This window comes from Balaenoptera acutorostrata, chromosome 8 (genome assembly GCF_949987535.1).
Source record: "Balaenoptera acutorostrata chromosome 8, mBalAcu1.1, whole genome shotgun sequence".
NCBI lineage: Eukaryota > Metazoa > Chordata > Mammalia > Artiodactyla > Balaenopteridae > Balaenoptera > Balaenoptera acutorostrata.
This window is the reverse complement of record NC_080071.1, coordinates 60,951,132-60,976,652: the sequence shown is the minus strand read 5'-3', so window position 1 is coordinate 60,976,652 and position 25,521 is coordinate 60,951,132. Positions and strand designations below refer to the sequence as shown.

Sequence of the window (25,521 nt, the reverse complement as noted above, 5' to 3'; positions counted from 1 at the left end):
CTGTATGCCTTTCTTGATTTGAACTCTCCATCCTTTGTACAATCCTGAGATTTGTGTCTTTCTACAAGGCACTCCCTAAGAATCTGGGAGCTAGCGTGTCAACAAGGAGAAGGTCTATCTAGGGGGAGCTGTTAACACTGAACATTTGCAAGAAAAGATATAGTCTTTGGGGCAAGGACTGGTCTGGGAGTCAGAAAGTCTAGCGTGTCCCCGTGAGTCTCATGTAGAAGCAGGCTAAGTTACAATTTCTGTGAGTCTTGAAAAGGGTGAACTGGAAAGCGGGCCTTAGGGATAACAATGCCTTTCCTTCTATAAGGAAAAGGATGCCAAAATTGCTGGACAAAAAAGTGTAATACAAAAGCATTGTGGACACTAAATACACAAAAAATTATTGTAAAATTCCTCACTTGCAGCTTCTAGAGGCTCCATAAATATGTTCTTATCTTATTTCCATAGCAATTATCAATTTACTATATATGTTGCCTGGAGCAGGACAAGGATTTATCTGTTTTGTTTGCTGTTGTATCTCAAATGCCCAGAAAGCGCCAGACACATGTTAGCTGGTAGATGCTCATTATGGGTTGAATGAGTGAATAGTGGTAATGATGATATCTCATCCCAGGAAGTACCAACCATAATTCTTCAAGTCCTGAGGGAAGAACTAAACTGTTGCTAAGTAAATGAAAAGGATAGTTTCATTAATATAAGTGTTTTGGGATGAACTGTGTTCCTCCAAAATTCATATGTTGAAGTCCACCCTCAGTACCCCAGAATGTGACCGTGTTTGGAGACAGGATCTTTAAAGAGGTAAAATGAGGTCGTTAGGGTGGGCTGTAGTCCAATATGACTGGTGTCCTTATAAGAAGAGGAGATTAGGACACAGACTGCATGTAGAGGGAGGACCATGTGAAGACACATAGAGAAGATGGCTATCTATTGACACAAGCAATGAGAAAAGCCTCGGAAGAATTCAACTCTGCTGACACCTTGAGCTTGGACTTCTAGCCTCCAGAATTGTGAGAAAATAAATTTCTGTGGTTTAAGCCATCCAGTCTGTGGTACATTGTTGTGGTGACCCTAGCAAGCTAATACAATGAGTAATGAATCAAGGTAATTATTTTGAATACTTGTAGCAAAAATCTTTTGTTTTGCTCCCCAGAATCATTCTCTTATTCAACTTTTAGGTTTTCTTTTTTTCCTTTTTGAGACACTCCTCCCCTCCCTCCTATGAGTTCCTGTGGCTCCAGGCTGGGAAAATCAGAGTATTCCATTCCCCTGGCCATGGTGATTCATTTGCATATGGGCATGTGACCCAAGCTGGGCCAATGATTTAGAAAACAGAAGCTCATGGCTATCTTGCAACCATGGGGAAAGAGCCTATCTAAGAGGAAACAGGGAAGCAGAGCCCAGCCATGGAGAGAGACAGATTTGGGGCAAATACATGACTCTTAATCAAAGCCCCACCTTGCAGAGCTGGGATTGGGGTCGTCCGAAGAAGATGTAACCTAAGAACTTTGGATCAGTGAGTTTAGGAGGGTGACCCTCACGACTTTGGAAGTCCCTGCCAGTTGATAGCACTGGATAGTGTCACCACCAAGAACCCCATGAGTATTTGGTTTCTTCTCCTCTGTTTCTGTCTTTCTTAGTCACTTCTTATCAAGGGCCTGGGATGTTGTCCTCGAGGGTAGGATGAAGGATCTGAGATCCTTCTATGCCAAGACTCGCTTTGTTCCTGATCAGTTTCATATATTCCAAGGTCATTTATTTCCTGTTCATTCACCTCCGAGGGGGCAAAGAATGGGGAGGAAGAAGGTTTTAAGCCAGAGGGCTATGGGATGAAAAGGGGGTCAATTTATGGATCATTTAGGAAGCGTCTTCCATGTGCCAGGCGCTGTTAGATGCTGGGGCAGGAAGGCATACTGCAAAGATGGACAAATGCCATCCCTACCACAGGAACTCTCAGTACCCTAAGCTCGATACAAAGCTGAGCTTGGGAGAGTAATGAACTTCTAGAGAGCAGAAAACAGGGTCAGACATCCAGAAGAGGATTGGCAGTTGCCTTCTAAATGGTTAACTCAAGAATTAGTCTTCCTTGTAGTAGGAATATCAGCTCTACCAAGTGACGGTGGTAAAACAGTAACAATTATTTTAGCTACTGTCAAGATAAAATAAATTATATTTGCCTGTTTTATGAGTGGTTCAAGGTTATCCTTTCTCCTCTCTGTTCCCTGTCCTCCCCCAACCGAACCAGACACCCAACTGATTTGTCCCCGATGGCTGCCTGCGATTACTGTCCTAATTTGTTCTCTCTTCATCTGCTACAAACTGCCTATTTTCTGTCCCTTCTGATAAAGCAAGATCTCTGAGGGACTTCTGAAGCTGTTTTTGTACCATGCAGAAGTGCATTAACTGGAATTCCTGTGTGTGTGTCTATAAAACCCCTAGTCTTCTCAGTGTGAGATCACCTTCAGGAACGGCGTCATGTCGATGTGCAGCTTACGCGTGTAAAATTCTTTTCTGTTTGAACGTATCAGCCCTTTATTTATACAACTTTGAGGCTCTCCTGTCTTCTGAGCTGCTGCCTCCAAGGACTGCTGGGCTCCCTGTGAAGAGAAGCAGAAAGCCCAACTTTCATAGGAATGATACACAGTATGACAAGAACTAGTCCGAATCCCCAAATATTTATAGAAAGCAACTCTTCATCGTTGGAACACTAATTGTAACACCTATTTTTACCATGGAAGACACAGGGGATCCATATGTATAGAGAATAATCCAAGTTTGGTTAATAATTCATACCTGGGGTCGGCGTAATGGGAAAGTGGGAAAAGGGACCTTATTATGTTTGAGCATAGTACTCATTTTATTTAATCCTCACAACAACCCTGTGAGGCACGTATTGTTATTCCCAGTTTGCAGATGAGGAACTGGAGGCTCTGGGAGGTTAAGTCACTTGCCCAAAGCCATACAGCTGTTAAACGGTAGAGCCGAAATCATGGACTGCCTAAAACTCCTTTTTTAATGAGGTCTTTTCTGATACATCTACAGCTTCCATGAACAGTTATCAAACCTGCCTTGCAGCAAATAAAGTTATATCAAGATTCCAGTTTATTTCCAAATTTAAAATGTATTTGATGTGTTAGAAAGAGTGACTTCAACAAATCTAGCAGAGGGGGAAGGAAAAATGGGTCATTAGAGGAGTCTGGGAGGCGCTAGGGGCTCTCCCATCTCCTGTCGCCACAACATGCAAATGGCGTCATGCCTCAGAGCATGACAAAGTATAATCTGAACTTGCTTTCCAGCCCATGCCCCATACTGCAACCTAGGTGATCTTTCTGGATGCAAAGTGGACCACATCATTCTTCAAAGGTCCTTACCCTCAGGATGAAGGCCAACCTGCTTAAAAGGCTTATAAGACCCTTCCTGCCTGGCCCTGGACTATCTTTCCTATCTCATTCCGTCATTCAACAAATATTTATTGAAAGCTTGTTCTATGCCCAGGAGAGAGGATATGGCAGTGTAAGAAGCAGACAGAAGTCTTCACTCTCAGGAAAACTGCACATACATCCCACTGAGGGGGAAGAGATAATAAGCGAACGGGTGGAATATAAGTAATGTCTGAAGGTGATTCGTGATGTAGAGAAAAACAAAGCAGAGAGGGGAGTGAGGAGTAGCTGGCAAGGGTGGGTGGAGGTGGCAATTTTAAGCAGTCAAGGGCCCCTCTTCCCACCTGCCCTGGCAAGAGAGCAGTGTTAGCGCAAAGCCCGCAAGAAGGCGAGGGAAGTTTCTGTGGGGCTCTCTGCAGGAAGTTTTGACCTCACTGTGGGAATAGCAAGTTCAGAGGGCTGCTGTCAACACTGACCCTTGCTTCAGTTCCTGGAGCAAGGCTGCCCGCGTGCCCTTCCCTCCCCGGGAAACACACCCCTCCCTTCTAACTCCTGTGCATTCTTCAGGTATGGCTCACCTGTGCTTCGCATGACAACCCAGAGAACTGAGCCCTTCCCACCGTTGCCCAGAGTGACGCCCATGCTTGTACAGCCACCTCTCCTCCGCACTAGACTGTAAGCTCCATGAGGGCAGGAACCACTACTATCCTGTTTCCAAGTGGCTGCAGTGCCCGGCACAGAGTCTGGAAATGAATACACACTTGATACGTACTTGCAGAACAAGAGGAATGATAACATTACTGGCAAGCAGCATGTTATGGCCCAACTTAGTTAAAATAGGGAGGGCAAGATTCCGCACGCGGCAAGGAAGATCCCGTGTGCCGCAACTAAGACCCGGCACAGCCAAATAACTAACTAACTAACTAACTAACTAACTAACTAACTAATAAAAGAAAAAAAAAAGAAATAGAAAAAAAATTAAAAAAAAAAATAAGGAGGGCAAGAAAGACAGCCTTCCAGGAAGCATGTGCCGAACTCCAGAGGCCTGTCCTCTGCGTAGCACTGGCTCCTCATTCCCAAAGAGGAAAGTTACTTGTTATTTTTCAGGGCTGATTTCCTGGGGTCACATACATTAGTGTGCCATGAGATCACCCTGGGTGTGGATTTGATCATTTCCATATTTTCTAGGAGACTAACTCACGGATGGCTGTCTCTCTGGGCATAACTCTCCTTCCCATCACATTTATATTACTTTTAAGTGTTAATGATGAATGAACAGTTCGTGGGTCCCCACATGCAGCCATCATTCCGATGAACACCCACACCCTTTTCCTTTGTTTTGAAATGTGGCTAGAGATAAAGATTCTTCTGGACAAATACATATCCAATTTTTTGTCATCTCAGCTATGTATCTGATTCGCTTCTCGGAGTGAGACCTCCCCTCCCTGTTTCTAGATCAAATGAAAGCGTTTGGTTCAAACAAGAATCAGACAAAGTATTTCGAGCTTTCTAGCTTCCGAAACAATGTGTGAATCACTGGGTGGAGTAATAGAAATCAGACAATACTGATTTGAGGGAAATTTCTCTATTATCTCTAAGAGAAGATTCTGTGTTAGGTCGGAGGACAAAAGGCACAGCCAAGACTAGTTCCAATGGCTGGAATTACTTTAACTCCTTATGTGGGGCTCAGATTAAAGAGTGGGGAGTTGAGAGGCTTTGAGAAAAGTCTCTCCAAATCACTTGACCTATAAATCGTTTGATAAAACAATTCTCTTGACTCTATGGCTCATCTCCCTAACGTTTAGGGGCCATCAATTCTGGTTTGATGGAATGTTTCCAGTGAAGGCTCTATAGTCATTGGAATGTGCAGTACTGTTTTTGCTTATTATGATCAAGTATTCTAACAAACAAATGATAGTGAAAGGGGGTTTGGGAGATGGGAGGAAAGAAGATTAAATACTCAAAGAGGTTTCTGGGAGGTAGTGGTCAGAGGAGAGAAAGAAATTTGAAAGCAGGAAAGAAAGCTATGCATTGGGGTGGTTTTTCATTTCACTTTATTCATTTAACTGATATTTATTGAGTGCTACTGTGTGTGTCATACAAACAAACACATGAATAAGCAGAATGATTTTAGATGGTGATAAATCTATGAAGACAATGAAAGGGTGATAAGATGGAGTTTGGTGGGGGGAGGGATGGGGTTTGCCTTTGGGTGATCAGGGAAGACCTCTCTAGAGAAGTGACATTTGAGCAGAGAGCTGGGTGACAAGAAAGAGCCAGTCCTGGAAGGATCTATCTTTAGCAGTCAGCGTAGCCTGTATCTGATTATTCGGAGGGGTTCTTTGAAAAGGAAAGTAGAATTCCTGATATCTAGACCTGTTCTGCCCCAGCCTTCTGACTCCATCCCGGACCCTGTGAGGCACCCCTCTGTTTTCTGGGTGGTAGAGCCATCATAATCGACGCTTGTAGCTCTTTAAGATGGCAGAATAAATAGTAAAAGGGAGTTAAGGCCTCAGGGAGTAGAGGGGAGAAGAAAACACAAAGAAAGGGAAGGAAAACAGGGCAAGTAGAAGAAAGTGGAGATGCCTGAAGCTTTTTCGTTTTTTTCTGTGTACGCTTCAGTGGGAATGATTACAAAACTGATGGAAGGGTGAAATGCTTAGCAGAAAATCAAAACCCATTCCTTCACCTATATTGTATTGTAAATACTTTAATATTATTATGTTCTGCTAAAAACACCTGGAAGCCTTTCTCTTCAGGAAATGAAACAATAAAGATTAATGAGTTAATTTGGTAAATCTGATTTGAATTGCACAGAAGCCGTTGTGTAAGTGCTTGGCATTTAAAAAGTTATCTGACATTTAAAAGGCGATGACTGTTAATGAATTCAAGAGCTAATCTTATGCTCCGACAGACTGAGCCATGGAAAATCCAGGTTTACTATCTTGCTGTAAACATAATGTGATTCACTTGAAAGCCAGAATAAAAGAGAGCTACCAGCTGTTTACTAATATCCATTTGCACACATATATAACATAGTAAAACTAACAGAGGATGTCCATTAAACAAAATACATATCATTTCCTTTCTTATTCTTGGATTATACTATCTGAGCTACAAACTCAAGGAGAAACCCTCTCTCCAATAATTTTTCCTCCGCCTTTCAAGTTGTGTATTTTGAAGGGTCACCAGCATGGGTTGGCTCTGCAGTCACTGGAACGTCTTACCTTAAGAAGGAAAGGAGATTCTAAACCCAACCAGCTAGATCTCCACCTACGGGTCCCACAGAGCCACCACAGACACGGATCTGTCGCAGGCAGCTCTTTACTTCTCCCACTCCTTTCTAATTGGGGTTCCCCATCCCGGTAGCTGCGGCTTCGTGGTTCCAAGAAGAGCTATGGTCCCTCATTAAGGAGGCTGCAACACTCTCGCTGTCTGACTGTCTCCCACACAGCTCACAGCTTCATTCTGCCTGAGAGCAAGCTGCCAAGCGTCTCTGGGAACCTGTGGGCAAGCTGAGCTGGAGGAGGAAAACAGAAGGAAGGAGGGCTTCTGTAGCCAAGACCTGAAATATGCTACACACCCCACCATTATCTTAATGCATGGAGAGTGGGTTCGAGAGGCCTTTGCTGAAACCCTTATGTGGTCCATCAAGTTGTCACATCAAACCTCTGTGCACACAGGGCATTTGTCCCCTCCTGTGAGCAAACAAAAGGAAAAGAGTCAGACACGTCTTTGGACCACCGGGCCTCCCTCCTTGGCTGAGAGCCTGTCCTTCCACTTTCCCGGAAGGTGAGGGTCCGGGTGGCTCTGAATCCCGGTGGGGATGGAGAACTCACCGAGGGTGGGGACCAAATCCTGGAGAAGGTCACTCCTGCCTGGAGCTAGGACCTCAGGGGTCTGGCAAGTTCCCCTGCGCTTGGCCTTCCCAGGCCCTGTTATTTCTTGCTCTTGGCAGCCTGTGGGACTAAAAGTGGGCAGTAGGAATGGGGACATAGGTGGGGCTGAGTGGGGCATAGAACTCTGCTGGACTCCCTGCAACTGGGCTTCCTGGGGAGGGATCTGAGTGGGCCAGGGGCTCTGTATATACTCTCAGCTCAGGCTGACATGGAGGGGACCCAGCCTGTGCAAGGCCAACCACCTGGCCACCCCCAGTCCCGCTCTGAGACGTTCTCTGTGTTTAGGTTTCCCTGGCCTGGAGGAGCAGGAGAACTTTAGTCTTCAGAAGGCCAGAGGGAACATGAGCGTCTCAGTTCAACAACTGGTCTGCCTGCACGGCCTCTTTCTGAGGAGCAGATGGGACCCCAAAGCACAGCGTGGTTCCGTCCACCGCAGGTCTGCCCAGCGGTCCACGTGCCCGTCTCCTGCGTTCATCCTGCTCATCTTGGCCACCTGACATCCTGGCCCACTTTTTATGTTCTCAAGGCAATTTGGTGCTGGTGAAGTGGGCCGAGTGGACAGTTTTAGGAGGGCTCCACAAGGAGGCGAGGTGGAGGCGCAGTTTTGTTGGAAACCAGAGAAGAGCTTTCTTGTTCCCCTCCTGTCACGAATTTTAGTCTTCATCCACTTCATCCTCAACTCTATGGAAGGAGATTTTTACATCCTCCTAAGCATTTACAAATTAGCCCAAGAGCCAGCAAACAGTGGACCAGGAAGAGAAACACAGCAATCTCTAGTCTTAACTTCTATGAGAGACTCATGTGGTGACTTTTGTCAACTCGTTAAGCTTTCTGTGCCTCAGTTTCTCTACCTCAGTGTTTTCCTCAAGGACCTTTTGAATAATGAAACCCAGGAGACTTTAATTCCAAGGCTTCAACTATCTGGAAGTAAATCTTATCTAATTGACATTGTTCTAACTGACATTGTCCTCAGTTTAATTAAGTGCTTTGTTGACACAACAGAATCATTGTTTATCTGGCTTAGCAGGAGCTGGAGGAGAAAAAATTTAAGCCAGAATAGTGACCTCTTCTGCCCCAGGGGAGATAGAAATGAGCTTTTTTTCTGTGAGCGGGTGTCTGGCTACATTCAGGCCGGAACTCTGCCTGTATTTGAGAGATGACACATCCTATTTTAGACTTAGATGGGGAGATGGGAGGTGGTGGGGTGCAGGGTGGGAAATCTGAACAAGTCCCCAGCTCCTTCTAACCCCAAACTTTAACCCCAAACTGTGTGACTTCCTTGTTATGTTGGCTCTGGTGTGACTTTTCTAATCTGACAACTGAGAGACAGGGAATCTCAACTTGCAAACTGATTTCATTGTAAAAAGATAAAATTTTCACTAGAAAAAGAAATGTTACCTGTGGTGCTTTGATTCCCACATGGGCCCATAAAAACTTATCTAACCCATAATTTAGCTGGGCTAAAGGAGCTGAACTAGTCCTGGTAATGCTGGAATAGCAGAGGGCTGGAAGAAGAGAAAGAAAGATACCCTTTTCTTTTCTGCCCCCTTCCCTTCCATTGCCCGCCTGTCCTCTGACCTCTCACTGTTCCTGGGCAGCCATGTGCTGGGGGAGTTGGGGCGCTGCTGGAAACGGCGTCCCCACTACAAAATTCACCCCCCGTCCCTCCCCCTCCCCTCGGCCTTCAGCTGTGCTCCCTTAGGGGTAGGGAGGAGAACAATTAAAAAACAATCCACAATGAGATACGAGAAACCCAAAGGAATCTGCAATAGGTAGAATTACATAAAATAGTGAAACAAAATTCCAGACAGCATGGAGGATATTTGAGGTGTCTGGGCTTGGGGGTTGAGGGTGGGTGGAGTGGAGGAGGGGAGAAACGGTAGGTAGATTGACTCGTAGCCCTTTAAGTTATTCCTGCCATTCAAGCTTCTCCTTTTCTACATCTGCACCCTTAGATTGCATACAAGCCCCGAGTTCTGTTTTATAATAGCTTTCAAGCAGAGGGCGAGGGAATAGAATAATAATTCCTGTTGTAATTTATCAGGATTGCCTAGTGACAACATTGTGCTAATCCTTTTCCATATGTTGTTTCATCTAATCATTGTCACGACCCCATGAGGAAAATATCATTGTCCTTTGTAGGGGAGGAAATTGAGCCTCAGAGAGGTTAAATAACCTGCCTGAACCCACACAGTCAGTATGGAAGAAGCTGGGATCTAAAAGCAACTTTGTGGGATTCCCAAACCAGTAGGCCTTTTGGCAAGTGCAGGTCGCATGTTAAATGGGGCCCTGTCTGTCATGACATCTGTTTCCTCATCTGTAAATGACAATAACTGTACCTACCTCATAGGGCTGTTTTAAGGATTAAGGGAGATAATTCTAAATCCTGCACATAGTAAACCTCAAAAACATTGGCTGTTATGACCATTTAAAAAGACCCTCTTGATAACGGAGGGATAATTATTGAAGCTTATGATAGGTACATGGAGGTTCATTATACTATTCTCTCTACTTTTGCAAGTATTTGAAATTTTCCATAATAAAAATAAAAAAGAAAATCAGGCACATATCATGTGTCTGGTTGGACCTAGTAGCCAACAGATCAATAAATACAGACTTACTGGAATAAATAATAGTTGCAGTGAAAATTCAACAAATAAAAGTCTTGGTTTTGTAATTAAAAACAAGTCCCTCTCAGTAAATTATCCTTAAATTGTCAATGGAGTTTTTGGTTTGACAAAGTAATCCCGTGGGTAAGATTGAGCCAGAAGATGAAGTTTGCTTAGATCTTCAAAAAAACTTTTGAATCAAGTTCCCCAACCAAAGCTATTTACAAAACCAGGGAGAGCCGTGGGCGGGGCGATGGAGGGGGTGGGCTGAGGGGGGAAGAGCAAGGAGCTGGGGAAATGCAGTGCCATGCCTTTAGAAATGAGAAACAGGAGGAGAGAAGGTGGGGAGGAAAGGGAACTTCTCCAGGTGAGGAGATGCAGATGGTTAATTCTCCCAGCCATCCCTGCTAGGCCCAGCCTCCAAAAAGATCTCCAAGAAGGATGCCTAGTGACACATCCAATCTGCACAAGACCCAAAGCTTCTCAGAGACTGAAACACCAGATCATGGCAACCAACAGCAGGAAGTATTCTGAGATGGTGTGAGGTGTTAGAGAAATGGCAGCTAAACTCCTGTATCATTTCCCTGGAAAGAAAAGAAGTGCAATCTCCAAATCCTACTTGGAGGCTTTTTTCCATCCAGGACATGGACCTTAATGTCAATAAGAGATTTATTTGTCAATTTTTCTTTTTTTGAGGAGCTACCATGTGCCAAGAACTGTCCTAAACATGTGAGATGCTAGGGTGAATAATGCAGAATAAGAAAAAAAAAGTCTGTCTTTAAAGAGTAGTAACTTGCTCTCTTAGATAACAGCTAAAAAGTTCAACAAAAGGCAAGGTATGGTTCAGAAGGACACTGAAACAAAAGGCTACCTTTGTACCTTGCACAAAAACTTAGTGTGTCTACAGGTGTTATATTTTTCTCCTGAAAGAGGAAGGCTGAAAGGGGAGATGAACACCATCTGTGAAACCACCAAAGAAACAGATGGGGTAAACACAGCTTTATTCAACCTAAATCCTTAGTGCGCTAGAATTACAGGCTACTCTTTGAAATCCAAAAGAGGTAAATTTAGGACACATAAGATCAAATATGAATTTATACTGTCGTAAACTCATGAAACCTGAACTCAAGAGACAGTATAGGTCGAAAGAGACGTGGCTTTGTGAAATGGGAAAAGGGGACATAATTTTTGTTTAACAGGATTTTTAGGACACTACCAACGTTCTAATCCCCACAAAGCAAAAAAACAAAACCCAAGATAAAGCAAGTGAGAAAGGATGTTTGCTTTCCCTAACAAAGGGAGAAAACCGACAATGTCAAAACTCCGTGAGATGGTTTCTTATTTTAAACAAAGAGACGCAATGATTCTTGGGGAATCTAATTGAAGTGTGAGCTTCTACTTTGATACTCTTTACTGACAACCTCTCTGCCCTGACAGCTCCAGGAACCAGTGGGCTCAGGGCCCGTCTTGTCCCAAGCTTACATAGATGGATCTGAATGGATTAGAGAGTTTCATACTTCGAGGTCCAGACTTTTCAGAAAACAAGTGAATTTGTTGCCTCCCACCCCCACCAAAGTCTAGGATCAGAGGGATAAAATGCTGAAAAGGGGTTGAGATCCTTAGGAGGAGCATTCTGATGGTCTTACCCAATAGTCTAATAAAAACCTAATTAATGTTAAATAATTTCAACTAACAGTAGTTAAAAAATAATGGCACTATGGTGTTGACTCTTGTTTCGCTTGCTGTATGCTTGCTGTTTACTGTGACTCCTCATCATTTTAAGCTAGACTTGAATAAAACCAACTCTCTTCATGATCCATTTTTCCTCCTTACAGGGAGAATTTTGAAAAAAAAAAAAAAAAAAGAAAAACAATGAAAAACCAGGAAGACAAAATAAAAACAAGAGACTCAACCCAACATAGTCATAACTTCACACGAGCATGACTGCACTTATTTGCAAGCATTATTTGCAAGTCTTTATAGACACAGTATTTTTTGTACATAGTTGCGGTCATAACTGACATCACTTTGATTTCTACTTTTAAAATGAAATCGGTAGTTTGCAATGTGGGGTTGGGGCTGGGGTGTGTGTGATTTTCGCCTTCCAGGGGACGTTTGGCAAGGACTGGAGACATTTTTGACTGTCACCAATGGGGGGTTGTGCTACTGGCGTCTAGTGGGTAGAGGCTAGGGACGCTGCTCAACATCCTATTGATACAATGCACAGGAAAGCTCCCCACAACAAAGACTATCTGGCTCAAAACGGCAATGGTGCTGAAGGTGAGAAACCATGTGTTAAACCTTTTGTATTAAATCACAGTTTCTAGGATGAACAAGCATCAGTTTTTAATGCCTGACTTAAACCCCTCACAATTTAGTCATTTCTCTGGCTGTTTCCAAATTTTCTCTATTTAGATACTGCTGCAATGGACATCTTCACTCACTTTTTTTCTGCTGAATTATTTCCTTAGGATAAATTCCCAGAAGTCAGAAATACTGAATCAATGGGTATGAATATTTTTTCATGTTTTGCCAGTCATATTGCCATTTTGCTTTACAAGTGGATTGAACCAAATTACAACCCACCAGAAGTATATAAGTGTACCAGTTTTACCAAAAACTCATCAGTTCTGGGTGTTACCATGAAAAAAAGGTGAGAGGAGGCACACATGTCAAATATAAAATGGTACTTCCAGTTCGCCTCAATGTGAATTTAAATTGCTACTCAGGATGAATATTGTTTCCACACTTGTTTTCTATTACTATTATTTTTGATGTGAATTGTTTATGTCTTTTGCTTATTTTTCTAACTGGTTTCAATGTTTTTCTTTTAAAATTGAATGGGATCTTTACCAAGTATAGATAGTAATGCTGCTGTAGTTAATGCAATTATAATTATTTTTCTTACTTTTTTTTTTTAAAGTTTTACCTCCCCCCTCCTCCGCTCAGGATAGATATGTTAACACTTCCTGCTAGAATTTTCATTTACAATTTTAATACTCTTTTTAGGTGCTGGTCACTTCACCCAACCTTTCACCTCTATCTACATAGAGAGGCCTGGGGTAAAAGGAAAGGCTTCTCTAGTGATTGATGTCAGCCACCGAGGTTAAGAGCAGTGCTCGGTCTCTGACTGTATCCCAGGAACTAATTTCCCTTAATCAAATGAAACTCCTTAAGAGGAGCCACAAGGCAGAAAAGAAAATATATGTGAAGGAGAATACCAAATTCTGTGAGGAGTTTGAAGGACCTGCATTAAAAAAAGGGCACCGTACCTTTAGGAGTTCAGAACTGGCAATGTTCCACATGCTGCTATTAATATGCAAAAAATGCCTTCATAAATACTTGATTCTGTTCACAGTGGGGAGGCAGTTCATTTGAAAGAGGAAATGGGAGCTTGGAGTTGAGACATGTCTGCTTGTCTCCTTTTTCTTTTTTTATTTCTCTTTTCATCTCCACATTTCCCTTCGTAGGTTTCTTCCCCCTCTTTCCCCAACTAACCCCCTCCTCCAACTCCTTGGAAGTTGTTGATGTCAGTGGCTACACATTTCTATTTATGGATTTACCGCCGAGGCCCTGATTCTCGGCCGGGTGCGGAAGAAGTGCCTCAGGAGCGAGTCCCACAATCTGCCATCCTGTGTCGGGGCGGGGGGGTGGGGGGGTGGGGTGGGGGTGGAGTGGGCGGGAGCCCTCCTCCTCCTCCTCCTCCTCCTCCTCCTCCTCCTCCTCCTCCTCCTCCTCCTCCTCCTCCTCCTCCTCCTCCTCCTCCCCCTCCCCCTCCCCCTCCCCCTCCCCCTCCCCCTCCCCCTCCCCCTCCCCCTCCCCCTCCCCCTCCCCCTCCCCCTCCCCCTCCCCCTCCTCCTCCTCCTCCTCCTCCTCCTCCTCCTCCCCCCTCACGTCCGCAGGGCCGACCTCCGCTTCGGAAACGCACAGCGGAGGTTTTATAAATCCAACCAGTAGGGGGCACCAGAGGCGGCCTCCAGAACCCGGTAAATCCAGGAACCCAGTCAGGTCTGCAAAGCGCTGTCTGGCTTTCTCTCTCACCCGCCCGTCAGAAATGGGTTTCCAAATCGAGGTATGTGACTTCTCGTTAAGGCATGGTGATACCAACATATCCCACCTTTGGGTTTTTTGTTTTGGTTTGGTTTTTTTCCCTCGCAGCTAGCACACTGATAAAAAAGTAAAGGTATTTTGTGTGAACGAACTCCTAATATGGTCAGACCCCAGTGAAGGGAGGGAGGGGGTGAGTCGGGGGTGGGGGGGTGCATTAATGAAAAGGAAAGAAGAGCAGAAACTGCTGATGCTGATAAAGATCAATTTTGTGTGATGTCCTGGCCTGCTTCAGAGTGGGAGGGCGACAGTGGAAGGAATCCACTGAGTGTGCCAGTGGCCCATCAGGGTACGTAACTGAAATCTGCTGGGCAGAAATTTGTTTCCAAATCCTTCCAGATGATTTATAGTAAACATGAAATTAGTCATTTACACGGAGTAGGTTGAGGAAGTAGGGAAAACTGAAGTCAGTGATTAATCTAATGAAGAGCCATTAGCCTCAAGTAGTAAGGGGGAGGGGGAGGCAGGGGGGACACCTCCCCCTCCCCGACCCCCCCCCCTTTCTCTGTGTTTGGGGGCTGGTGGGGCTTCCTAGACTTTTCCTCAGATGGCTTTGCTTTGGGGGCTACTTCTAAAGGAAATAAGACTACTGCGACTTGAATAAACCAGCTGGTGGGAACAGCCCCCCTCCTTTCACGAGGGAGGCACAGGCAATGCCCCGAGGGCGCTGGTTTGCCACGGCCGCGCAGGGGAAAGCCAGGATTAGAGCTGAAGACCCTCAGTCTGCTGTTCCTCTTTCTGACTGCAAGGTTCATAATTCAGTCTAGGACTTGATTTGACAGGACTGAGCCACTCATTTATTGCAGGTGATATGAGGTCTCCTGGAATACAGCCACGGGGCTGTGTGAATTTGGAGAGTTTAGGGCATATGAGGTATTTGCAAGGCCTTCGGAGTTGTGGAATTATCGAACGACAGCACATTTTCCTCAGTCACAGACTCTCTTGAAAAAGAAAACCTTCTAGATCCCTTATAAAGGGTGTCTACAAAGCAGGCACGTAAAAAAAGAAACAAAAACATGCAAATGTTGGTTCTGTGGTTGCTCAGTAGCAGTAAGGGTCGACTGGGCTGTGTTTGAGCGCAGGGGAGGCCTGACCCGGGCCCAGGGTCCTAACAGGGAGACTTCAGGTTCTTCCTCAGGACCAGCTAGGCACACACAGGAAAACAAAGCTACCTTTATCATTACTGTGTTTTTAATGAGTGTGAGGGAAGAGGAGAAAGTCAGGAAGTTGGAGATAAGGGAGAAACAGAGACCTTGCAGGTGCCACCCCCAGTCCCGCCACCCCGCTGTCGCCCGGCAGGGGGAGACCTGAGAGAGCCCTGGGCTGTGGGGCTTCTGGCCCAGCTTCTCGGAGACCCGCGAAGCTCTAGGAATTCCCCCGAGTTGTCTCTCTAGAGTGAATCTGAAGACAGTGCCAGCCTCAAAACTTCAACTGAAGGAACAAATTTATAAATATTTGCGAACATACGTCCTTGAACCACTAATAGATATTCTTAATCTATTCAGATAAAGCATTTTTTCCCTTTCTTCACAGTATCCTTGCATTTTTTTCTTGATCGCAATTTTTCCCTCCCTATTAGGAATGAGAATTGGAGTAGAAAAATGGGCCCATTGGCACAAAGTCTTAGTGCCTACTGCCTCGATGGAGGATGCCTTTCTGTGTTTCCTTGTTCCCTTTTTGACTTTGCAGAAGTCAGGGAAAGGCCTAGTCAGCTTATTTGCGCACACAAAGAGCCAGACAAAACAGTCCAAGTTGAGTTAAGACATTCCAAGTCTATGAGTTAAGGAACATTTGTGATTTTATAGTCTGCTTGTCTCATTTAATTGATGAGGCAAATGAGGCCCAGAGAGGTGAAGAATCTCACCCAAGGTCACACAGCAAGTAGGGACAACAACCCCAAAGTCCAGTATCATGCTCATGCAGAGTCAGTACTGTACCTTCTTCTCTGGCTTTTGGGTCAAAGGTGAGGTTTCATTAAGATTCATGTGAAGATCAGTTCTGGATTCAGTGTTTGCTATGATGAAAATCAGAGAGAAAAGAGTCAAGGTTGTCAGACCTAGGTCTCATGAATTTTTATATATACCATACCCATACACACCTAGCTCATATGTGTAAGATTGGAAACACACACATGCCTGTGGCATTCATATTTACTCACCGAATAACACATGTAACCTCTACAGGCACAGTCTAAATGCCACGTTAAATACAGTGTTGAGACTTTGTATTCAAATTTCTTTTTTCTTGTTTTGGTTGCTCTTTAAAAGAACAAAAGTAAATTCTTTGTGCTACTAAAATTCAGATAAAGCTGAAATTAAGAAGGAAATATTGATGGAAAAAAATCTGCTGATCCTGCTGAATATAAATTTTGTATGATCCTACTTCACTGAGGTAGGAAAATGCTTCTGCAACCTTCCAGACAGAGAGATCAGAGACTTCCCTTTTCCCTCATGCTGTGGAAGGGCAACAGGAGAAGTGAAACATGAAGCAAACAAAGGCAGAGGCCAAAAAGGGGCTGATGGGAGGGGACTAATGGAAATCATGGCGCTCACCCTGAAGCAGGCACTACGCAGGCACCGATACGTGGTTGGCGTGTAATCTGCACGACTCTCCTCCATGGTTGTGTTATCATACTCTCTATAGGTGTGGAAGCTGAGGCTCGAAAGGTAAAGTAACCCACCCAAGGATGTACAACTAATGAGGTTTTGAGTAAGGATTTGAGTCCAAGACTGCCTCACTCAAACCTCATGCTGCAAAGGGATAGGATTGATTTTGTTTTCCTTTCTTTCCCCTAAGAAAGTAAATTAAATGTTTATAAAGGAATGTTTATTTGAGGGACAGATTTAGCTAAGTGCATGGCTACCCTGACAAGGGTTTTAGTCTCTGGTGTGGGACCAGCGTCCAACAAAACGTTCTTTACATACTTGCTACTCCTAAGTAGCTCTGTTAAGAGTCTGGCCATATGTGATTCTGCATCTTTGCCTCTTTGACCTAAAGCCTCTACTCATTCCTTGTGGGCTGACCTCCCCTCTTCTGTTGTTTCTCAGCTGTTCTCATCTATCTTGTTTGAAAATGGCTTCTGCACAGATTTAAAACATTTCTTATTTAAGACAGCTGGGGAAACTGAGGCCCAGAGAGTGACTTCACGTGACTGACTCAAGGCCATACCTTGAAAGAGCACAAGCCCAGAACCTGAACCCAGACCTCCTGACTTAGCGTCTCCTACTCTCCCCTCTACCTCACACTGCCTCCTGTTAACCTCACTTGGTCTTGCCACACCACAGCTGCTTGGCCCGGATCCATCCTCTGCACAAATCCAGCCCAACAGAATTGTGTTGCGATGAGGTTCACTTCACTGGCTTGGAAGGAACCATGGGTCTCTTAGAAATGAAACTTATAAATTCTAATGCATAAGGAAAGTTCTTGCAACACCAGGAGAATGAATCAGTCAGCCAGAGTTCAAGAAATGTAAACACATTTTTAGATAGGAGACTGAAAAATTGCTTAAGACTTCTCCATTTCTTGGGTCAAGACCCTGGTAATTTACTGAGGTCCGAGCTGTCAAGGAGGAGACACAACTCAAACTGCATTCCTGGGAGATAAAGCAAGGGGGGTGGTAAAACTTTCTCCCTGAACCATGTGGCAGAATCTACCCCTCTTATCAAGTTGAAGAAACTGACCCATCAACAAACGCAGGCAACTGGCTGTGAACACAGGCCTAGTTCTTTCCCATTATTCCGGAGCTGGTGTGTACATTCACAGACTACAGACAACACAACTTCCAGGCCTGCCTGAAACTGGGAGCTCAGAGTCTTTCTGTGATGAACATTTCTGCCACGAAAGAGATAAACAGAAAACACATTCTTTCCCTGGCCGCCCACCAGCCCACCATCAGGCCTGAGTAGATTTTCAAACGCTAGCATTAATCTAGCCACAGGCTTTTAGCAAGGAGATAGCATTCCCACCAGATAATCAGGCAGTTTCAGAGATGACCCTTACTAGATGGGGTCTCATCCCAAACCTCTTCTGCCTTCTTCAAATCATGGGATCCTTCAGCAAACACTCAAAACTTGAAAAGCAGGAAAGAGCATCTGATGCTAGCATGGAATAAGGGTGCCTTAAAATTTCCTTCTATTTCAGCCTATGTTGGCCATGTTTAATTCCTAAGTTGTTTATTGTTTTAAATAAAAATGAAACATAGTCATATTTATTCCCATTGTTTCAGAATATTTATTTCCCTTGGTATAGGATGCTCATCTGATATCAAAATAGAGACTGAACTCCAGAAAGTCACCGTATCAGGCACAGTGGACCACCTGATTCCTTCCTAGATGCGTGTCAGGGCTTGTGAGAGAACATCAGACCTGCAGGCTCCAAAGTGGCCAAACATTTGGTAGGTACAAGGGCAGGAGCTATCGAAAGTGCTGGCAGGAGCCTCTACGTTATGTGTAGGGTCTTTTTCCACACATACCATTTCTGAGCCATGAGTACCTTTTGACCACTAGTGTGCACTCATGGAACTCCCCCCCCACCCCATAACTTGCAGTAGTTCATCATTGAGGAGGGGATGTATCCATTGCCAAACAGATCTCAGAAAGTACCTTTGCCTTCTCACAGCTTTGCATGTGGACTTGCCGCAGAAGCCAATGGGAGGAGGCCTCAGAGTCAGCCTCTGTACCTTCATGGTTTTGTATTTTTGGTCAAAAATGGAAAATGCAAATTCCAGGTTGTTAAAAAAAAATTCTTCCCAGTAGAAAATAACCATAAAAGGAAGGATAATTCTGGTCCCTTTACATAGCCCTGCTGATCTTTCCTTCTTTACTTTATATAATAAGACTCAAGATGCCTATGACCTGTGGAGCTTTCATCGTGTTATAATAAATCTTGAGCCTGTTTGTTTAATGCAGGAGATCAAGACCCAAGATGGCCTTTTGGTATTGTCATCATCAAATTCTTGGAACAAGATTTAAGACCTTGTTTATGCTACACATTTTCACTTTAAATCTTCCTGGTTAAGGAGTAGGGTGAAATGGGCATATCAAACAGTTGCTTAAGACCTGAGAAAGTCTCCAGCCTAAAGACATACCCCAGGGAGCTCTATTAAAGGAACCAAGTAGATCTAGAAGATATGAGTCAGTCTGAATTTAAATATGGAAATGCCTAGTAAATGCAAGGACAATATTTTTCTTCTAATTTGGAATAACTTCTTTTACTTACTTATATCTTCTTAGACCAAGGCTTGCTCAGTCTCAAGAGTCTAGCTTTGGGAACACCATCTTCTCTCAAAAGTTCGTAAATTATTTTTTATGGAGAGGTCCAAAGGTACATGGCAGTTTACCAAGCCCCAAATGGAAGGAAAGCTAGATGATGGAAATGAAATTCGAGTTGTGTAGCAATAAAATATCAGCTACACGAGAAAACCTCCAATCGATATACATCATAGGATTAATAAGGATACCTGTGGTGGAAGATGGTATGGAAGAAGGGAATTCAAAAAAGAGGCTGAAGGTAGAGCTACATACAAAGCAGCCAATCAATTCAATTCAATATTCTGCAGAAAATATTGTTCTTGGTCACTTGCTCTCAAACAAGTGTAGATATCTGGTCTCCCAGCCTCTGGTCTTAACCCCTTCAATCCATTCTCTACATAGCCGGGAGAGTCATTTCTCTAAAATAAAAATCTGGTTATGTCAATTTCTGTGTAAACAGGATCTCACAATCTTTAGGATAAATTCCTTAGTTGCTGCTTATGGGCCTTCATGATCTGGCTACTGCCTACCCCACCAGCTGTATTTCTCACTACTTCCTCCCCTACATGTACCTTGGGGTCCAGGCATTACAGGTTGCTTACATTTCTCCCATGCCACCATGTTCTCTAACCTTCATATGGTCCTTTTCCCTGGAGCATTCTTTCCTCTTTTCTACTTGGCTAGTTCCTACATATATCCTTAGAAACTCAGCTTAGGTGTCCTCTCCTTCCAAAAGCCTTCCTACACTCCAGGCTGAGTTAGCCTGTGCTCATCCATAGCTCTCAGCACGCTCCACTACTGTGGATGACTTTAAGGCATGGACTTTATCTCTCAACTGTATCCTTATGCCCAGCACATTATTTGGCATTAGTAGATGGTCAACTAGTGTTTGCTGAATGAATGAATGAGCAATCTTTATGTGCTCTGTAAAACAGACACACTAATTCTTTCTACTGGACATGTTCTGATGCTGGTGTCTTCATTAATTTTCAAATGAGTAATTGCTAGGAATGAAGACAACAGCAAATGTAAATCCTTAGGCCACAGGGAGATGTGTGAAAGAAGCAAGAGAGAAAGCAGGAGGAAAAATATCCTTAAGAAAAGCCTCATGCTTCTTTATGGTCTTTTTGATGAGAAGATACCACAAATGTCTGAAGAGTGATGAAACAGAAGACAGTATTTATGGATTACTAGTTAATAAAAGTTATTTTTTGATCACTCTGACAGAACAAAACTTAATATTCTCAACTTTATTATAGTTGAGAAATATAGCTGATATATACACACACAGACATCTTGAAATCCATACCAGCTTTAAAATGCATTGTGCTAAGCACGACTTCACTGCTTGAGCAAGGTCCTGATCCCTCATGCATATCGTACACTAAATGGACAGTGGATCCTGGCTTTAGGAGGGACACATCCTGAGAGTTTCAAGAGTCCTTAGATTTGTGAATACCCCTAGCATGTATTCATGTGACCAGTAAAACTAAAGTAGAAATGAAAAAGGAGGGGGAGTTCTTCAGACTCTTAATGAGTTGATAGATAAAGGATTAGAGTGATTTATAAAACTATTTTTTGGCAGAGAATCATCAAATTGTTAGACCACTTCATTTTCTCTTAATTCCATCACCAGTCCCAGCAATTGGCCTACTTTATAGGGCCATTAAAAAAAGAATCAGGGGATGGGGGTGGGGAGGAGGGGTAAGTTGTGAGATTGGGGCTGACATATACATACTACTATATATAAAATAGATAACTAACAATAACCTGCTCTATAGCACAGGGAACTCTACTCAGTACTCTATAATGGCCTACATGGGAAAAGAATCTTAAAAAAAAACAAAAAACAAAACCAGAAGTAGAGTCATAGATGTGGAAACAAACTTAATGGTTACCAGGACATGGGGGGGAAGAGATAAATTGGGAGATTGGGATTGACATAAATACACTACTATATGTAAAATAGATAACTAATAAGAACCTACTGTATAGCACAGGGAACTCTACTCAATACTTTGTAATGGCCTACATGGGAAAATAATCGAAAAAAAGAGTGGATATATGTATATGTATAACGGATTCACTTTGCTGTATACCTGAAACTAACACAACATTGTAAGTCAACTATACTCCAATAAAAAATTTTTTTAAAATCAATGTTCTTCTTTTTAAAAAATAACTTCACAAGAGCTCTTGCACATGTTACAGTGAATACAGACCACAACGCTGAGGTTGGCTGGGTGTATTCACTAGCTTAGTGATGGTCTTCTGTCTCCCAGCTTCGCCATATCTATGATTTGACTTCCTGCCTCTGTAAAATGACAAACTGTATGTGTCCCTGACTTCTGAAGTCATTTGCAAATAGTCAAAACTGGCTTTCAAGTCCACAAATACCCAAAGTCTGCCATCTATATAATTTTTAAAAATTCTATCATTTTTATCTGAAAATATTCCTTGGGGCAGAGATCAAGATGGCAGAATAGAAGGACGTGGAGCTTACCTCCTCCCACAAGTACATCAAAAATACATCTAATGTGAAACAATTCTCACAGACTACCTACTGAAAATATTCCTTAAGACCAAAAGACCAAAAAGAAAACAAAAAGTTGTAAAAGCTCTATAGATTCCAATGAAGAGATGTTTTAAATTGCTCTTTGAAGAAGAACTACAATCCTGCAGCCTGTAGAACAAAAACCACATTCACAGAAAGATAGACAAGATGAAAAGGCAGAGGGCTATGTACCAGATGAAGGAACAAGATAAAATGCCAGAAAAATAACTGAATGAAGTGGAGATAGGCAACCTTCCAGAAAAAGAATTCAGAATAATGATAGTGAAGATGATCCAGGACCTCGGAAAAAGAATGGAGGCAAAGATCGAGAAGATGCAAGAAATGTTTAACAAAGACCTAGAAGAATTCAAGAACAAACAAACAGAGATGAACAATACAATAACTGAAGTGAAAACTACACTCGAAGGAATCAATAGCAGAATAACTGAGGCAGAAGAACGGATAAGTAACCTGGAAGACAGAATGGTGGAATTCACTGCTGCAGAACAGAATAAAGAAAAAAGAATGAAAAGAAATGAAGACAGCCTAAGAGACCTCTGGGACAACACTAAACGCAACAACATTCCCATTATAGGGGTCCCAGAAGGAGAAGAGAGAGAGAAAGGACCCAAGAAAATATCTGAAGAGATTATAGTCGAAAAGTTCCCTAACATGGGAAAGGAAATAGCCACCCAAGTCCAGGAAGCGCAGAGAGTCCCATACAGGTTAAACCAAAGGAGAAACACGCCGAGACACATAATAATCTAATTGGCAAAAATTAAAGACAAAGAAAAATTATTGAAAGCAACAAGGGAAAAATGACAAATAACATACAAGGTAACTCCCATAAGGTTAACAGCTGATTTCTCAGCAGAAATTCTACAAGCCAGAAGGGAGTGGCATGATATACTGAAAGTGATGAAAGGGAAGAACCTACAACCAAGATTACTCTACCCTGCAAGGATCTCATTCAGATTCGATGGAGAAATCAAAAGCTTTACAGACAAGCAAAAGCTAAGAGAATTCAGCACCACCAAACCAGCTCTACAACAAATGCTAAAGGAACTTCTCTAAGTGGGAAACACAAGAGAAGAAAAGGACCTACAAAAGTAAACCCAAAACAATTAAGAAAATGGTCATAGGAACATACATATGGATAATTACCTTAAACGTGAATGGATTAAATGCTCCAACCAAAAGACACAGGCTTGCTGAATGGATACAAAAACAAGACCCATATATATGCTGTCTCCAAGAGACCCACTTCAGACCTAGGGACACATACAGACTGAAAGTGAGGGGATGGAAAAAGATATTCCATGCAAATGGAAATCAAAAGAAAGCTGGAGTAGCAATACTCATGTCAGATAAAATAGACTTTAAAATAAAGAATGTTACAAGAGACAAGGAAGGACACTACATAATGATCAACAGATCAATCCAAGAAGAAGGTATAACAATTATAGGTATATATGCACCCAACATAGGAGCACCTCAATACATAAGGCAACTGCTAACAGCTATAAAAGAGGAAATTGACAGTAACACAATAATAGTGGGGGACTTTAACACCTCACTTACACCAGTGGACAGATCATCCAAAATGAAAATAAATAGGGAAACAGAAGCTTTAAATGACACAATAGACCAGATCGATTTAATTGATAATTATAGGACATTCCATCCAAAAACAGCAGATTACACCTTCTTCTCAAGTGCACATGGAACATTCTCCAGGATAGATCACATCTTGGGTCACAAATCAAGCCTCAGTAAATTTAAGAAAATTGAAATCATATCAAGCATCTTTTCTGACCACAACGCTATGAGATTAGAACTCAATTACAGGGAAAAAAATGTAAAAAACACAAACACATGCAGGCTAAACAGTACGTTACTAAATAACCAAGAGATCACTGAAGAAATCAAAGAGGAAACCAAAAAATACCTAGAGACAAATGACAATGAAAACACAAGATCCAAAACCTAGAAGCAGTTCTAAGAGGGAAGTTTATAGCTATACAAGCCAACCACAAGAAACAAGGAAAATCTCAAATAAACAATCTAACCTTACACCTAAAGGAACTAGAGAAAGAAGAACAAACAAAATCCAAAGTTAGCAGAAGGAAAGAAATCATAAAGATCAGAGCAGAAATAAATGAAATAGAAACAAAGAAAACAATAGCAGAGATCAATAAAACTAAAAGCTGGTTCTTTGAGAAGATAAACAAAATTGACAAGCCATTAGCCAGACTCATCAAGAAAAAGAGGGAGAGGACTCAAATCAATAAACTTAGAAATGAAAAAGGAGAAGTTACAACAGACACCGCAGAAATACAAAGCATCCTAAGAGACTACTACAAGCAACTCTATGCCAATAAAATGGACAAACTGGAAGAAATGGACAAATTCTTAGAAAGGTATAACCTTCCAAGACTGAACCAGGAAGAAATAGAAAATATAAATAGACCAATCACAAGTAATGAAATTGAAACTGTGATTAAAAATCTCCCAACAAACAAAAGTCCAGGACCAGATGACTTCACAGGTGAATTCTATCAAACATTTAGAGAAGAGCTAACACCCATCCTTCTCAAACTCTTCCAAAAAATTGCAGAGGAAGGAACACTCCCAAACTCATTCTATGAGGCCACCATCACCCTGATACCAAAACCAGACAAAGATACCACAAAAAAAGAAAATTACAGACCAATATCACTGATGAATATAGATGCAAAAATCCTCAACAAAATACTAGCAAACAGAATCCAACAACACATTAAAAGGATCATACACCATGATCAAGTGGGATTTATCCCAGGGATGCAAGGATTCTTCAATATATGCAAATCAATCAATGTGATACACCATATTAACAAATTGAAGAAGAAAAACCATATAATCATCTCAATAGATGCAGAAAAAGCTTTTGACAAAATTCCACACCCATTTATGATAAAAACTTTCGAGAAAGTGGGCATAGAGGGAACCTACCTCAACATAATAAAGGCCATATATGACAAACCCACAGCAAACATCATTCTGAATGCTGAAAAACTGAAAGCATTTCCTCTAAGATCAGGAACGAGACAAGGAGGACCTAATGAAACTTAAAAGCTTTTGCACAGTAAAGGAAACCATAAACAAGATGAAAAGACAACTCTCAGAATGGTTGAAAATATTTGCAAAGGAATCAACGGAGAAAGGATTAATCTCCAAAATATATAAACAGCTCATGCAGCTCAATATTAAAAAAACAAAGAACCCAATCCAAAAATGGGCAGAAGACCTAAATAGACATTTCTCCAAAGAAGACATACAGATGGCCAAGAAGCACACGAAAAGCTGTTCAACATCACTAATTATTAGAGAATTGCAAATCAAAACTACAATGAGGTATCACCTCACACCAGTTAGAATGGGCATCATCAGAAAATCTACAAAGAACAAATGCTGGAGAGGGTGTGGAGAAAAGGGAACCCTCTTGCACTGTTGGTGGGAATGCAAATTGATACAGCCACTATGGAGAACAGTATGGAGGTTCCTTAAAAAACTAAAAATAGAATTACCATATGACCCAGCAATCTCACTACTGGGCATATACCCAGAGAAAACCATAATTCAAAAAGACATGCACCCCGATGTTCATTGCAGCATTGTTTACAATAGCCAGGTCATGGAAGCAACCTAAATCCTCATCGACAGAAGAATGGATAA

At 42.5% G+C, this 25,521-nt stretch overlaps 1 protein-coding gene across 1 annotated transcript in view; it reads right to left on the bottom strand.

Moving 5' to 3' along the window:
* KIAA2012 (KIAA2012 ortholog) overlaps positions 1 to 25,521 on the bottom strand; it is a 116,618-nt gene that overhangs the window by 41,127 nt on the left and 49,970 nt on the right. Inside the window, exons 13-14 of the mRNA XM_028168624.2 lie at positions 15,939 to 16,015; positions 2,466 to 2,603 (exon numbers count right to left, since the gene is read on the bottom strand). Of these exons, the coding sequence (XP_028024425.2) occupies positions 2,466 to 2,603; positions 15,939 to 16,015 (215 nt within the window). The remainder of the gene's footprint in view (positions 1 to 2,465; positions 2,604 to 15,938; positions 16,016 to 25,521) is intronic.